Raw genomic sequence first — 16,424 nt, forward strand, 5'->3', positions numbered from 1 at the left:
TTCCAAGGGGTGGTGTTCCCATGCATCTGTTGTTCATCTAGATGGAAGGTGCTGCGAATACAATAAGTTGCGGCAGTGCATCTTTGAGATGGTACACACTGCTGCCTCTGTGCCAGTGGTGGAAGGAGTGACAACTAGAGGCTCTTCATTAGGACGGCCCGATGGCTCAGTGGTTAGCACTGCTACCTCATGGCGCCAGGGACACAGGTTCGATTCCACCCTCGGGCAACTGTCTGTGTTGAGATTGCACATTCCCCCCCATGTCTGCATGGGTTTCCTCCCACAGTCCAAAGATATGCAGGTTAGGCCGTGCCAAATTACCCGTAGTGTGGAGGCAAGGTGGGCGAGCCATGGGAAATGTAGGGTTACAGGGACAGGATGGGCAGGATGCTCTTCGGAGGGTCAGTACAGACTTGATGGGCCACATGGCCTCTTTTCTCACTGCAAGGATTCTATGATTCTCCCCTCCCCAAGCAGATGGGGACTCGATAACCCAGTGATGACTGAGCAAAGCTGCAGCCTCAGATATCATGAGATGAGCCAAAGGCTTCGATACAACCTCCCACAATGCGAGGATCAGATTCTGTCTTAGCTTCCCAAATATCCCATGATTCAAATCAGAGCACCAATGGGTTGCAACATACCTGGAAGGGTCTTCAGCGACCGAAAATGCTCCTTTCATCTCGATAATATTCTGCTTGTTCTCAAAGGTTCCATAACTTAGAGTGACCTGGAAACACAATCATTTAGACTTTAGTTGGATTTGTTAGCTGTTAAATTGTCCTCGGTGCTAAACCCCACAACAGGATAAATGGCTTCAAGACCCATGATCTGCGACCATTTATTTACACACTCATAGCTCATATCAAACAAGGACGGGACGGAGTATAGGGAGGAGATGGAGTGCTTAGCGGTGTGGCATAAAGGTAACAATCTCTCCCCCAATGTCAGCAAAATGAAGGAGCTGGTCATTGACTTCAGGAAGTGGAGTGGAGGGCACACCCTTTTCTGTATCAGTGGTGTTGAGGTGGAGATGGTGGAGACCGTCAAGTTCCTGGAAGTAACCATCACCAACAATCTGTCTGGTCCACACACGTTAACGCTACGGTCAACAAAGCACAGCAATTCCTCTACTTCCTCGAGGGGCTAAACAAATTCGGCAAGTCCATAAAGACTCTCATCAATTTTTACAAAGGACCAGAGCAAGCATCCTACCTGGGTACATCACGGCTTGGCACGGCAACTGCTCTGGCCAGGAACGTTAGAAACTACAGAGAGTTGTGAACCCAGTCCATCACACAAACCAGCCTTCCCATCCACTGACTCCATCTACACTTCCCACTGCCTCGGGAAGGCAGCCAACATCATCAGAGACCCCTCCCACATCTCTTCCATTGGGCAGCAGATACAAACTTTTAAACACACATACCAACAGGTGCAGGAACAGCTCCCGTTATTAGACTGCTGAATGGACCATTCACATTTTAAATCTAATGTTGATCTCACTCTCTGTACACCTTCTCTGCAGCTCTAACACTATTCCTCATTCTGTTCTATCACCCTAATGCACTTTATATGGTATGATCTGCCTGCACTGCACACAGAACAAAACTTTTCACTGTACCCAGGTACACGTGACAATAATAAATCAAATCAAATCAAATCAAATCAAGAGGGTCGAACCAACCTCAGCCTGTTGCAGACCCTTCGGCCCCAACCTGAACCTATCCTTCAGACCCTCCGGCCCCAACCTCAGCCCATCCTCCAGCCCCAACCTCAGCCTATCCTCCAGCCCCAACCTCAGCCTATCCTCCAGCCCCAACCTCAGCCTATCCTCCAGCCCCAACCTCAGCCTATCCTCCAGCCCCAACCTCAGCCTATCCTCCAGCCCCAACCTCAGCCTATCCTCCAGCCCCAACCTCAGCCTATCCTCCAGCCCCAACCTCAGCCTATCCTCCAGCCCCAACCTCAGCCTATCCTCCAGCCCCAACCTCAGCCTATCCTCCAGCCCCAACCTCAGCCTATCCTTCAGACCCTTTCAGCCCCAACCTCAGCCTATCCTTCAGACCCTTCAGCCCCAACCTCAGCCTATCCTTTAGCCCAGCCCTCAGACCCATTTTGAACAAAAGGAGAGAGGGTGGAATTAGGCTATTTAGGCCCTTGAGCTGGCTCTGCTATTCAAGTCAATTTTCTACCTGAGTGCCATTGTTTTTTTATTTGCTGTTGGGATGTGGACATCGCTGGCTAGGCCAGCATTTCTTGCCGATCCTCGAATTGTCCAGAGAGCAGTCAGGAGCGAACCACATAGCTGTGGGTCTGGAGTCGCATGTAGGCCAAACCAGGTAAGGATGGCAGCTTCCTCCTCTAAAAGAAGCCGAGATGTGGTTTTACAACAATCGTTTCAAGGTCGTCATTAGACATTTAACTCCCATATTTTCATTTCGATTATTGGATTCAAATTCCACCAAACAGCTGTGGCATGATTTGAACTCCAAATGGGTCTCTGGATCAACAGTCTAATGACAATAGCACTGAGCCATCACCTCCCACTTCCCCCGTATCCCTTGGAAACAGAGGGAGTTGATGTTTCGGGTCGGGTACCGCTCAGCCTCAAAAGAATTCCAAAGAAGAGTCACATTTGCCGACAGGGATAGATAAAGACGGATGACAAATGTGAAGCATCAACCCCAGCACAGACCAGGCCGAATGGCCGCTTTCTGTGCTGTAGATCCAAAGCAATGCAATATACAAGGATCAATCATAGAGTCATTCAGCACGGAAACGGTTCCTTCAGTCCAAACTGTCCATGCCGACCAGATTTCCCAAATTGAACTAGTCCCATTTGCCAGGATTTGTTCCAAATCCCTCTCAATCTTTCCTGCCCATGTACCTGTCCAAATCTCTTTTAAATGTTGTAATTGTACCAGCCTCCACCACTTCCTTTGGCAGCTCATTCCATACACCTACTACCCTGTGTGTGAAAATCACCCTCAGATTGCTTTTAAACCTTTCCCCTCTCACCCTAAAACTATACCCTTTGGTTTTGGGCTCCCCTACCTTGGAGAAAAAAATCTTGCCCATTCACCCTAACCATGCCCCTCATGATTTTATAAACCTCTATTAGGGCAGACTCCCAATGTTCGAGGTAAAGGTCCAGCCTCTCCTTATAACTCAAATCTTCTATTCCCAGTAACATCCTTGGAAATGTTTTCTGAACCCTCTCCAATTTAATAATATCCTTCCGAGATCAGGGTGACCAAAACGGGACACGGTACTCCATAAATGGCCTCACCAATGTCCTGTGCAGTTGCAACATGATGTTCCAACTCCTATACTCAATGCGCTGATCAATGAAGGCAAGTATGGCAAACACCTTCCTCACTAACCTGCCTTACTTTCAAGGAACTATGTATGTGCACCCCCTAGGTCTCTCTGTTTGACAACACTCCCCAAGGCCCTCTCATTAACTATGTAAGTCCTAATCGTCTTACCAAAATGCAACACCTCGCATTTATCCGATTTAAACTCCATCAGCCACTCTTCGGCCTATTGGCCCAGCTGATCTAGATCCCAGTGTATTCTGAGGTAACCTTCTTCACTGTCCACTATACAACCTATTTTGGTGTCATCTGCAAACTTATTAAATCGTGGTCTACTTTGAGGAATCACCATTAAACCATTCCAGCACATCATCAGTCCGCCAAAAGCACAGGTTTAAAAAAAAAGCTGTATTCTGTCCAATCGAGTGTACGATAGTGAACGTGGTCAGTGTGGATGGGATTCCACCAGCAGAACATCGGAGACCATACCTGACTTTGAATGTGGGATTTGGAAACCAACTGCAGGTTCTCGAGGTGGGAGTGGAAGAGTGGACTGCGGATTAGATTCACACCCAGGATGGCCTCAATGATATACCCAACGGTGCAGTCGTCAGGGAGACGGATCCTCTCCGCTGTGTTCATAAAATTTCCATTGCTAATTGTAAAATAAATCATGTTTTAGATTTAAAATGCAAGTCCTTTACAACACTTCATTATAATTACCACAACACAATGGGATAAATTTATGTCATTAATCAGCATGTGTTATGTAGGTGTGTGTGTGTGTGTGTGTGTGTGTGTGTGTGTGTGTGTGTGTGTGTGTGTGTATCAATATGTGTTTGTGTCAGTCTGCGTGTGCGCGTGCGTCAGTCTGTGTGCGTGTTGTTTGTTTGGTTAGGATGTTCGTTTTTTGAGTCTAATTTATGGGGATGGGTTTGTTCAGTGCCAAGACGGCCAAGAAAGTTTACCCGTATTATGTGTCCAATGAGATTGTTAGGAACTGAACGGCCAAGCTTCTCAGCCAATCATGGACCTCTACCGCAGTGTCTCAGCTCAGTCAGAGGCTAGCACTTTCTTCATCACCATCTCGGTTACGGCCCACACACTGGTGAATCCAAAGGCAAGGAGGCAGCTATTTCACCTTTGATACCCCACCTCCCGAGAAACCACAGGGAGAGGACAAGGGAGTGGGAATCAGGGGCAAAGGCAAAGAGTTGCCTTGCAGGGGTAATCCTTCTGCCCCATGTCTCTGAATGCCCCTGGACTGGGGAAAACGGAGGCCCATCTCAAACCCATTAGGCCCATCGTCCTGGTTGTACAGCTGGGAAACCGATCATTTTTCCCAGCTGTAAGGAAGACAGATAGATCTGGAAGGTGGTGAATGGAGGCCTTTCAGTGGCTGGTAAGGTGAGGAAGTTTCTAATAGACCTTCTCCCCCAGAACTCTATGGGGAGAGGGCATTCTCCAAGGCCAACTCACCTAATAATTTCCCTTTTACACTCCTCTCTTGACAGGATGGAAAAATTGGCATCTGGATGGGTATATAAAGGGTTTGGAGGGATATGGGCCAAGTCCTGGCAAATGGAACAAGATTAGGTTAGGACATTTGGTCAGCATGGACAAGTTGGACTGAAGGGTCTAGTCTTTCCTCCTTCACCACCTCCTGCTCCCACCCCCACCACCATACCACACCTCTCTCTCCCTCCCCCATAACCCTCCTCCTAACGCTCACTGGCTACCCCCCATATATTCTCTCCCTCTGTCCTGTCCATCACTCCCCTGCCCCCTCCCGCTCTCAAATCTTTCTATCTTCCAATCACTCCCTCCCTCCTCTCACCCATCCATCTCTCCCCCACCCAGCTTCCTCTTTCAATCTCTCCATCTCTCTATCACTCCTCCTCTCCCAACCTCGATCTCTCCCCATGTATCTTCCATTTCTTAATCTCTCAGGTTATCACCCTCTCTCCCAATCTCTGTATCACGGTCTCTCCATCTCTCCCCCTACCCCTCTCCCAATCTCTATCACTCCCAATCTCCCCCTTTCCATCTCTACCTCCTGCCTCTCTCCCTCTCCCTTTCTCTTTGCCAGGATTGAAGGGTTTGAGCTGTAGGGAGAAGCTGAAGAGGCTGGGGCTGGTTTCCTTGGAGCGTCGGAGGCTGAGGGGTGACCTTTTAGAAGTTTATAAAATCATGAGGAGGCATGGATAGGATAAATCGACACGGTCTTTTTCCTGGGGGGGGGAAAAGAGTCCAGAACTAGAGGGCATAGGTTTACGGTGAGAGGGGAAAAATTTAAAAGGGACAATTTTGTCACAGAGAGTGGTGCGTGTATGGAATGAGCTGCCAGAGGAAGTGGTGGAGGCTGGTACAATTACAGTATTTAAAAAGCATCTGGATGGGTATATGGAGGGATATGGGCCGGGTGCTGGCAAATGGAACAAGATTAGGTTAGGAAATTTGGTCAGCATGGATGACTTGGACTGAAGGGTCTGTTTCTGTGCTGTACATCTCTGTGACTCTATCACACCCTCTCCCTCCCTCAGGCTAGTCCTGGGTGTCAGTGTACCCCACCTGTATCTGAACGAAATATTCTGCTGGAGGTTTCTTGTACCACAGCCAGAACGACTTGCCTCTTTCCATCCCGGAGTTCAATCCTCCCTCTGCAAATACCCAGCCTTATAAAACTAAACATTCGCACTGCCCAGAAGGTCTTGACACAGAAGTTCTTTATTCAGCCAGAGTCATTGAGAATGAGGACTGCAACAATGATCACTTCCCCAGCAGACTCCCTCTGCTGGTACATGTGGATATGGTAGCCCCAACTGACAAATTTCACAGCCCCATGTCCATGACAGGGCGAACCGTGTTTGGGAAAAATTCCCGAAGGTTTCATCACAAGACCTTTTCCTCCCAATGGCCACACCCCTCACTGTTGCCATTGTTTCACTGAGTCCATCCTCTCAGTAAACTGCCTCTCCACAGCCAAGTGAACCCTTAAATAAAAGTAATCAAAAGGTTTTCTTTTTATTACGGGCCCCACGGTTTTTCTCCCCCAAGTGTTGCTCCCACAAACTTCCCGGAGACTAATCTGGGAACATTGGAGACTTCAGAACAATCGAGAGAGTTGGTGACACGGCGAGAAAATGCCTGCTTCCCCTCCCTGACCTTATCAAGCTTTAATCGTAGTCAGGTCTTCATCGTGATTTTCTCAAAGGAGAGGAAGATGGATGTCATATTCTCAAATCGAGAAGATCAGACAAAGTCGGACATTAAACCAGAATGGTGGCAGAGCTTGGGGAATGAGAGTGTGCTCAAAACAGCAAGTGATAAGAATTCAGTCCCGTTAAAATCCCACACGCCCTCTTCATAATAACCTGCAGTTGAAATGCCTACCTTGCCCAAGGTGCCATCTTCAGCGCCAATCCTCGGTTAATACAAAACCCAGCGCCTCCAGTGGCAAACCAGAAGAAGACAGATTTCTGCAAACATTAAGGTCAAATTATCATTCCTTGTCACACTTTTTTTAATTCATAGAATCCCTGCAGTATGGAAACAGGCCATTTGGCCCAACAAGTCCACACCAACCCTCTGAAGAGTGATTCATTCCTCGACCCTATTACTCTACATTACCCCGACTAATGCACCTAACCTACACATCCCTGGACACTATGGGACAATTTAGCACGGCCAATCCACCCTAACCGGATTGTGGGAGGAAACTAGAGCACCTGGAGCAAATCCACGCAGACACGGAGAGAGTGCGGAACTCCACACAGACAGTCACCCAAGGCTGGAATCGAACCCGGGTTCCTGGCGCTGTGAGGCAGCAGTGCAACCACTGAGCCACCGTGCTGCCCCCACTCACCTCCAGACTTATGTTCTGCTTTCTAACAGAAAAGGAAGGCGTTTCCATTTATGGTACAGTGGTAAAGTCCCTGGGCTTGTTATGCAGAGGCCCAATGATTCAAATCCCATTATGGACGCAGTGCAATTTAAAATCAGTTAGTCTGGGAAGCTGTCCCTCTCAGTGATGAAACCACCATTGATTGTTTTTTTTTAAATCCCATCTGGCTCATTGCCCTGCTATAGGAAGGATATGATTAAATTGCAGATGGCGCAGAAACGATTTACAAGGAAGCGACTGGGATTGGAGAGGGAGTTATTAGGAGAGGCTGGGACTTTTCTCGCTGAGTGTAGGAGGTTGAGGATTGACCTTGTAAATAAATGTTTACAAAATCATGAGGGGCATAGATAAGGCAAACAGAAAACATCGTTTGCCCAGGGTAGGGGAGTCCAAAACTAGAGGGCATAGGTTTAAGGTGAGAGGCAATAGATTTAAAAGGGACCCGAGAGACAACCTTTTTGCACAGAGTGGGGCTCGTATGTGGAAATGAACTGCCAGAGAAAGTGATGGATGTACGTCCAGCTACAACATTTAAAAAGACATTTGGACAGGTAGATGAACAGAAGGGGTTTTGCAGAACATGGGCCAAACGCAGGCAAATGGGACTAGTTTAGTTTGGGACATCTGGCCAGCATGGACGAGTTGGACCGAAGGGTCTGTTTCCGTTCCGTATGACTCTGACTCATTGTGAAAGCTGGCTCCGGTTTTCCCCACAGTCCAAAGATGTGCAGGTTAGGGTGAATTGGCCATGGGAAATTGCCCATAGTGTTCAGGGATGTGTAGGTTAGGTGCATTAGTCAGGGGTAAATATAGGGTAGGGGAATGGGTCTGGGTGGGCTACTCTTCAGAGGGTCAGTGTGGGCTTGTTGGGCCGAAGAGCCTGTTCCCATTCTGTAGGGATTCTATGGTTCTCTGTGTGGACCTGAGCAAACCACACAGTGCAAGGGCAATTAGGGACGGCCAATAAATGCCTTGAAGCCCACATCCCAGGGGAGATTCAAGGGTAAAAAGCTTCAAATCACCTTGAACAGGTACCACCATTCCACCATTCAATGGTGACCACATCTACAATGTCACAGAACACCAAAATCTTTGTGACGAAGGTCACCATGACCACAAGGTGGAATTTGAGCAGTTCAGCATGGTGAGGGGGCATCAATTTTCCACAATGGTCCTGCACGAGGGACAGGAAAAATCAGCTGCCATTTCCACCAAAGGTATAGAAATCCCAGTTGGCACTACCCACTTCAGGAGGGCGAAGGTGGCAAGTTGGAGTCCCTGGCCAGAAACCTAAACAATTTCAGCTGATTCTCCAGTGCAGTAATGAGACACTATCTTTTGGGTGAGACCTTAAATCATGGAACCCCTACAGTGCACAAAGAGGCCATTCGGCCCATTGAGTCTGCACCAACCCTCCAAAGAGCATCCCACCCAAACTCACTCCCCTACCTTATCTCCAAAACTCATATTTACTGTAGCTAATCCACCTTGCCTGCACATCTCTAGGGTAATTTCCCATGGCCAATCCAACTAACCTAAATACCTGTGGACTGTGGGAGGAAACCGGAGCACCCGAAGGAAACCCACACAGACACGGGGAGAACGTGCAAACTCCGCACAGACAGTCGCCCGAGACTGGAATCAAACCTGGGTCCCTGGCACTGTGAGGCAGCAGTGCTAACCACTGAGCCACCGTGCCACCTAAATACAGTTGTCCCACATGGATGGAGCACATGGGTGTGTGTCTACAACACATGAACTGCAGCAGTTCAAGGCACCACCTTCTCAAGGACGACAAGGGAACCAACAATAAATATTGGAACAAAATCAGAAAGTTGCTCGAGAAACTCAGCAGATCTGGCAGCAGCAACAGAGAGAGAAACAGAGTCAATGTTTCGGGTCCAATGACCCTTCTTCAGAACAGTTAACGATAAATGCTGGCTCGTGTCCCATGAATAAATGCCAAGACCTCACAGCACTGCCTCGGAGGAAGAGTCACTATCCTGGCCAATATTTAGATCAAGGTAAGGAAAAAACGATAACTATCCGGCCACTGTTAGAGCACCGTTTGTGGGATCATGCTGTGCACCTGTGTACAGAAGTGTCTCCTACATTATAGCAGCAACAACACTGCAAAAACACTTCATTGGCTGCAGGATGCTTAGGCTCATTCTGACACTAAGAGGTGCTATGTAAATGCAAGTCTCTCTGTTAGCTCTACCCTAACACCTGCTGGAGGTGTTTTCTCTCTAGAATGGTTTTCTTTCTGCAGTCAGAGACTGTGATAACTCGTTGTTGAGAAACACAAAGAGCTAGTCATCGAAATATCAGTGACCACAAAATTTAATCCCAGTAAGGGAATTACTGGCAATGCTTTTATGATTGAAGGCAAAATGTTGTCCAAACAATAGAAGAACTTCCAACAAATTACCACATAAACACAGTGGCTGCAAGAGCAAGTGAGAGACTGAATTCTGCAGTCAGGAACTCACCTCCCCAAAGCCTATCCACCATCTACAAGGCACAAGTCAGGAGTGTGATGGAATACTCCCCACTTGCCTGGATGGGTGCAGCTCCAACAACATTCAAGAAGCTTGGGACCGTCCAGGACAAAGCAGCCCACCTGATTGGCACCAAATTCAGAAGATTCACTCCCTCCACCACCAACGCTCAGCAGCAGCAGTGTGTACCACTTACAAGATGCGCTGCAGAAATTCACCAAGGCTCCTTCAACAGCACCTTTCAAACTCAGAGCTCTACTGTCTAGAAGGACAAGGGCAGCAGATACATGGGAACACCACCCCCTACAAGTTCTGCTCCAAGTCACTCCCCATCCTGACTTGGAAATGTATCACCGTTCCTTCACTGTTACTGGGTCACAATCCTGCATTCCCTCCCTCAGGGCATTGTGGGTCAACCTGCTCAGATGGACAGCAGTGGTTCAACGAGGCATCTCCCCTCTGCCTTCTCCAAGACATTTAGGAACGGGTAATAATCCCGAACTAGCCAGAGACACCCACATCTCTAAAATGAACATAAGGAAAAAAGGCTGGCTGTTTGTCCACAGGGAGGGGTTGCAATGGCCTGGACTGGTATCGCTGGGTCAAACCCCAGGAACATCCCCCTCTAAAAGCACTGCAAGATTTCCTGTGGCACATGGACTGCTTTGGTTCAAGGTAGCAGCCCTCCACTACCTCAAGGGCAGCTAGGAATGGCCTAGCCAGCAAAACCCATTGTCCTTCAACAATTTCCTTTAATCACCAAAACCTCCTTCAGTAGCACACTCCAATTTTATGACCATTTCCACCTGGAAAGGCAAGGAGAGCAGACAAAGGAGAAGATCACTATCCACAAGTTCCCCTCCCAAGCCACTCACTGTCCTGACCTGGAAATATATTTGAGAGAAGATTTGTAGCTCGGGTGCTCGTTGCTGTGGTTCTGTTCGCCGAGCTGGAAGTTTTTGTTGCAAACGTTTCGTCCCCTGTCTAGGGAGTGCTTGGGAGCCTCCTGTGAAGCGCTTCTGTGGTGTTTCCTCCGGCATTTATAGTGGCCTGTCCCTGCTGCTTCCGGTTGTCAGTTTCAGCTGTCCGCTGTAGTGGCCGGTATATTGGGTCCAGGTCGATGTGTTTGTTGATGGAGTTTGTGGATGAGTGCCATGCTTCTAGGAATTCCCTGGCTGTTCTTTGTTTCGCTTGCCCTATAATGGTAGTGTTGTCCCAGTCAAATTCATGTTGCTAGTAGCCACACACGCAGATGACAAGCAACATGAATTTGACTGGGACAACACTACCATTATAGGGCAAGCGAAACAAAGAACAGCCAGGGAATTCCTAGAAGCATGGCACTCATCCACAAACTCCATCAACAAACACATCGACCTGGACCCAATATACAGGCCACTACAGCGGACAGCTGAAACTGACAACCGGAAGCAGCAGGGACAGGCCACTATAAATGCCGGAGGAAACACCACAGAAGCGCTTCACAGGAGGCTCCCAAGCACTCCCTAGACAGGGGACGAAACGTTTGCAACAAAAACTTCCAGCTCGGCGAACAGAACCACAGCTGGAAATATATCATCGTTCCTTCAGTGTGGCTGGGTCAAAATCCTGGAAGTCCCTCCCCGAGGGCATTGTGGGTCAACTCTCAGAAGGTGGGACTGCAGCGGTTCAAGGAGGCAGCTCACCCCCTCATGGGGGCAACGAGGGACAGGCAATAAATGCTGGGCCTAGCCAGAAGCGCGCGCATCCTGTGAACATGTTCTTTACTTTTAATATTAACGATCTCCTGAGTATGAAAGTAGGGCAATGACGTTGCAACATTCCCTCAATCCTGCAGTTCGGTACAGGCCAAGAGTGTAACCCAGGATTATCCAGGAATAAGGCTTAAAGGGACAGTCTTTTGACTCCAGTCTAGGAGTCCTGCTAATTAGACCGGGTTGCTGTAAATCATGGATATTAGCACAAACTCTACGGGGTACTGTAAGAATAAAGCCAGTTATCTCCACTGCAATATGCCCCTTTAACATCCCCCTCTGTTGTGGAATGAACTTCCTGAGGAAGGGGCGGATGCAGGTACAATTACAACGTTTTGGATAGACACATGAATAGGAAAGGTTTGGAGGGATATGAGCCAGGAGCAGGCAGGTGGGGCTAGTTCAGTTTGGGATTATGGTCAGCATGGACTGGTCGGACCGAAGGGTCTGTTTCCGTTCTGTGAGACTCTGACCACAAAAAAACGCATCATTTTCTGAAGAGCACTCCAACATGTGACAAACCACCAACAGGCCAATGACGGAGCGTCTTCCTAACGCCCAATAACATTTCATAAATAAGAAGGGGCTGGTTGAAATAGATTCAGTTGTACCTTTCAGAATGGAACCAGACAAAGGTTTTCAACAATAGTGTGTGAAATATAGGAGAGCCAGTACAGGCATGACTGGCCAAACGGCCGCCTCCTGCGCTGTACCATTCTGCTCAATAACTATCTCCGAAAAGGCAGCATTTCTTTTCTGAAGTCACTTACCGTTTTGTTGTTGGGCAGTTTTTCAGACGCTTCGATTGGTCGATCCAGACTGGGCTTTCCGACGTAGATGTCCTGCGTTGGAGGGAAGCTTGACAGCAGATTCAACAAGGCGCGAACATTGACATAATTATCGTCGTCGACGTGGCAAAACCACCTGAGGGATCAGCACACGGAGGGCCGAGGTTAGAGGTTAAAGGTTAAAGGGAGGGCAACTCTCATTGAGGTAAATTGCGCAGACACTGAAGGGGGCATCCCGAGGTGCAAGCACCCTGAGCACCATGGGGGATGAGGGTGGTCCTCTGCCGTTTTCAGAGATTGCCCTTCCTCATTCCGCACAGCTGCCGCCTCCCCCCCCACCTCCCCCCGCGACACTTACTTCAGACGGGATGCGATGAATACGTCGTACTCGGCGGCCATCTTGCAGGACAAGGCTTGGCGGCTGTGTGCTGATGAGCAGTTCGTATTGATCACTCGGTGACCTGGACGGAGAGAGGGGAGAGGCAGCACGTCATTAACATGATGAACACGAGATAGCTCAGAGCCAATGACGGTGATCCACACGGACGCAAGGCCAAACTGGTCGGTACACCAGAGAGCAAGAGAATCCACCAACGTGCCTCCTGTTCATTTCACTGTATGAGAACATTGTGAAACTTGACAGTGTACAGAAAAGATTTACAAGGATGTTGCCAGGGTTGGAGGGTTTGAGCTATAGGGAGAGGCTGAACAGGCTGGGGCTGTTTTCCCTGGAGTGTCAGGGCTGATAGAGGTTATAGAGGTTTATAAAATCACGAGGAGCATGGATAGGGTAAATAGACAAGGTCAATTCTCCGGGGTGGAGGAGTCCAGAACTAGAGGGCATAGGTTTCGGGTGAGAGGGGAAATATTTGAAAGGGGCCTTAGGGGCAACTTTTTCACACAGAGGGTGAGGAGAAGATGGAATGAGCTGCCAGAGGAAGTGGTGGAGGCTGGTACAATTACAACATTTAAAAGGCATCTGGATGGGTAGATGAAAAGGAAGGGTTTAGAGGGATGTAGGTCAAGTGTTGGCAAATGGGACTAGATTGGGTTGAGATATCTGGTAGGCATGGACGAGTTGGATCGAAGGGTCTGTTTGCTGTACATCTCTATGGCTTTATTTGAGCGATAGAGGATGGCCATTCTGTCCAAACCCAATACTCCTTTCCTCAACCTAACCTTCCCCTATCTATCAATTTATTATCTCACAAAACTAACCTTTCTTTTCTATTCATTCACAGGATCAGAGCGCCGCTGGCTAGGCCAGCATTTATTGTCCATCCCAGAGAGCAGTTAGGAGTTAGGCTGTGGGTCTGGAGTCGCATGTAGGCATGATGGTCCCTTCCCTAGAGGACATTAATGAACCAGATTATTTTTTCCTCTGACAATGGGCAATGGATTCATGGTCCTCATTAGACTCCTAATTCCAGATGTTTATTAAATTCCAATTCCACCACCTGCCGTGGTAGGATTTGAACGAAGTTCGCCAGGATGTTAACTGGGTTTCTGGATTAACAGCCCAGTGATAATACCACTAGACCATTACCTCCTCTGAAGCCATTCAACCAGAAGCTGTAGGGGCAGAAGTAGGCCTTTAGCCCGTTAGATGTGCTCTACCTTTTGAAGAGATCATGACTGATCTCATGGGCGGCATGGTGGCTCAGTGGTTAGCACTGCTGCCTCACAGCACCAGGGCCACGGGTTCGATTCCAGCCTCGGGCAACTGTCTGTGTGGAGTTTGCACATTCTCCTCGTGTCTGCGTGGGTTTCCTCCGGGTGCTCCGGTTTCCTCCCACAATCCAAAGATGTGCAGGTCAGGTGAATTGGTCATGCTAAATTGCCCATAGTGTTAGATGCATTAGTCAGGGGTAAATATGGGGAATGGGTTTGGGTGGGTTACTCGCCAAAGGGTCAGTGTGGACTAGTTGGGCTGAAGGGCCTGTTTCCATACTGTAGGGAATCTAATCTAATCTAAGCCCACAACTCTGCTTTTCCCCACAATCCTTGAATCACTTCTGGATTAAAGATCCATCTATCTCACTTGACTAATCCTTAAATAACGTAGACTGGACAGCCCCCTGCAAGAAAGAATTTCACAGATTCACTCCGCTCAGCTCTGTCTTAAATGGGCTGCCTTTACACAGACACTGTCCCCTCTGGTCCAAGAGTCTCCCATAAGGGAGAACCAACCTCTCTGTATCTAACCTGCCAAGTGCCTAAGAATCTGATACATTTCAATAAGGGTCACCCCTTATTCTTCTTAGCTCCATTGAGTACAAGCCAAATCTCCTCAACCTCTCCTCATAAGACAGCTCTTCCACACCCAGGAGCAGCCGAATACACCACCTCTGGATTGCCTCTAATGCAATACCTTCCCTTAGATAAGGGGACCATAACACAATTACAGTCTGACTAATGCGCTGTATGGTGTTAGCAAGACTCACCCGTTTATATACACCAATCAGTTTGAAAAAATGCCAATGTGCCATTTCCTTCCCTATTAGCCACTGACCCTGGATGCTAGCTTTTTGTGATTCACACATCGCCTACATTAGCTGAGAAAAGTCTTATATTTCCTGAGGTCTTGAAAAGCGTGATAGAAAAACAAGTTTCTTTTTAAACAAATGTGTTTGATTGCTTGTTCAGTCTTTCGTTTCAACTGAGCAGTCATTTCCTGGCAATTTACTGCATCCCGTACTATTTGTATTTAAATGCCATGCGGGACATTGAAAGGAAAACCAGGCAAACAATGAGCATGATAGGGGTGTGTGTGTGTGTGTGGTGGGGTGTGTGGTGGGTGTGTGGTGGGGTGTGTGGTGGGGTGTGGGTGGGGTGTGGGGTGGGGTGTGGGGTGGGGTGTGGGGTGGGGTGTGGGGTGGGGTGTGGGGTGGGGTGTGGGGTGGGGTGTGGGTGGGGTGTGGGGTGGGGGGCGGGGGTGGGTGCGGGGGGCGGGGGTGTGGGGTGGGTGGGTGGGGTGTGGGGTGTGGTGTGGGGTGTGGGTGTGGGTGGGGTGGGGTGGGGGGGGGTCGTGGGGGTGGGTGGGGTGGTGGGGTGGGGGGTGGGGGTGGGGTGGTGTGGGGTGTGGGCGTGGGGTGTGGGGTGTGGGTGGGGTGTGGGTGGGTGTGGGGTGTGGGGTGGGGTGTGGGTGGGGTGTGGGGTGTGGTGGGGTGTGGGTGTGGTGGGTGTGGGGTGTGGTGTGGGGTGTGGTGTGGGTGTGGGTGGGGTGTGGGTGGGGTGTGGGGTGTGGGGTGGTGGGGTGTGTGGGTGTGTGGGGGGTGTGGGGGTGTGGGGTGTGGTGGGTGTGGGTGTGGTGGGGTGTGGGGTGTGGTGGGGTGTGGGGTGTGGTGGGGTGTGGTGGGGTGGTGTGGGGTGGGGTGTGGGGTGTGGTGGGGTGTGGGGTGCTGGTGGGGTGTGGGGTGTGGTGGGCGTGTGGGTGTGGTGGGGTGTGGGGTGTGGTGGGGTGTGGGGTGTGGTGGGGTGTGGGTGTGGTGGGGTGTGGGGGTGGTGGGGTGTGGGGGTGGTGGGTGTGGGGGGTGTGGGGTGTGGGGGGGTGGGGTGTGGGTGTGGGGTGGGTGTGGGGTGTGGGGTGGGGTGTGGGTGTGATGTGGTGGGGTGTGGTGGGGTGTGGTGGGGTGTGTGGTGGGGGTGTGTGGTGTGGGGTGTGGTGTGGGTGTGGTGTGTGGGTGTGGTGTGTGGGTGTGTGGGGATGTGGGGGTGGGGTGTGGGGTGGGGTGTGGGGGTGGGTGGTGGGGTGGGGTGTGGGTGGGGTGTGGGGTGTGGGGTGTGGGGTGGGGTGTGGGGTGGGGTGGGGGTCGTGGGGTGGGGTGTGGGGTGGGGTGTGGGGTGGGGTGTGGGGTGGGGTGTGGGTGCGGGTGTGGGGTGGGGGTGTGGGGTGGGGTGTGTGGGGTGGGGTGTGGGGGGGTGTGGTGGGTGGGGGTGTGGGTGTCGGTGTGGTGGGGTGTGGGGTGGGGTGTGGGGTGTGGGGTGTGGGGGTGGGGTGTGGGGTGGGGTGTGGGTGTGGGGTGGGGGTGTGGGGTGGGTGTGTGGTGGGGGTGTGGGGTGGGGTGTGGGGTGGGGTGTGGGGTGTGGGGGGTGGGGTGGTGTGGGTGTGGTGGGTGTGGTGGGTGTGTGGTGTGGTGGTGGTGAGTGTGGTGTGT

General features: G+C 50.2%; 1 protein-coding gene across 1 annotated transcript in view; it reads right to left on the minus strand.

The window, feature by feature from the left end:
• LOC122542250 (beta-1,3-N-acetylglucosaminyltransferase lunatic fringe-like) overlaps positions 1-16,424 on the minus strand; it is a 56,146-nt gene that overhangs the window by 3,680 nt on the left and 36,042 nt on the right. Inside the window, exons 3-7 of the mRNA XM_043679791.2 lie at positions 12,626-12,728; positions 12,250-12,403; positions 6,714-6,799; positions 3,810-3,975; positions 645-730 (exon numbers count right to left, since the gene is read on the minus strand). Of these exons, the coding sequence (XP_043535726.1) occupies positions 645-730; positions 3,810-3,975; positions 6,714-6,799; positions 12,250-12,403; positions 12,626-12,728 (595 nt within the window). The remainder of the gene's footprint in view (positions 1-644; positions 731-3,809; positions 3,976-6,713; positions 6,800-12,249; positions 12,404-12,625; positions 12,729-16,424) is intronic.

Source organism: Chiloscyllium plagiosum, unplaced genomic scaffold (assembly GCF_037043375.1).
Source record: "Chiloscyllium plagiosum isolate Xiang-an unplaced genomic scaffold, Cpla_swu_hap1 HiC_scaffold_33, whole genome shotgun sequence".
Lineage (NCBI taxonomy): Eukaryota > Metazoa > Chordata > Chondrichthyes > Orectolobiformes > Hemiscylliidae > Chiloscyllium > Chiloscyllium plagiosum.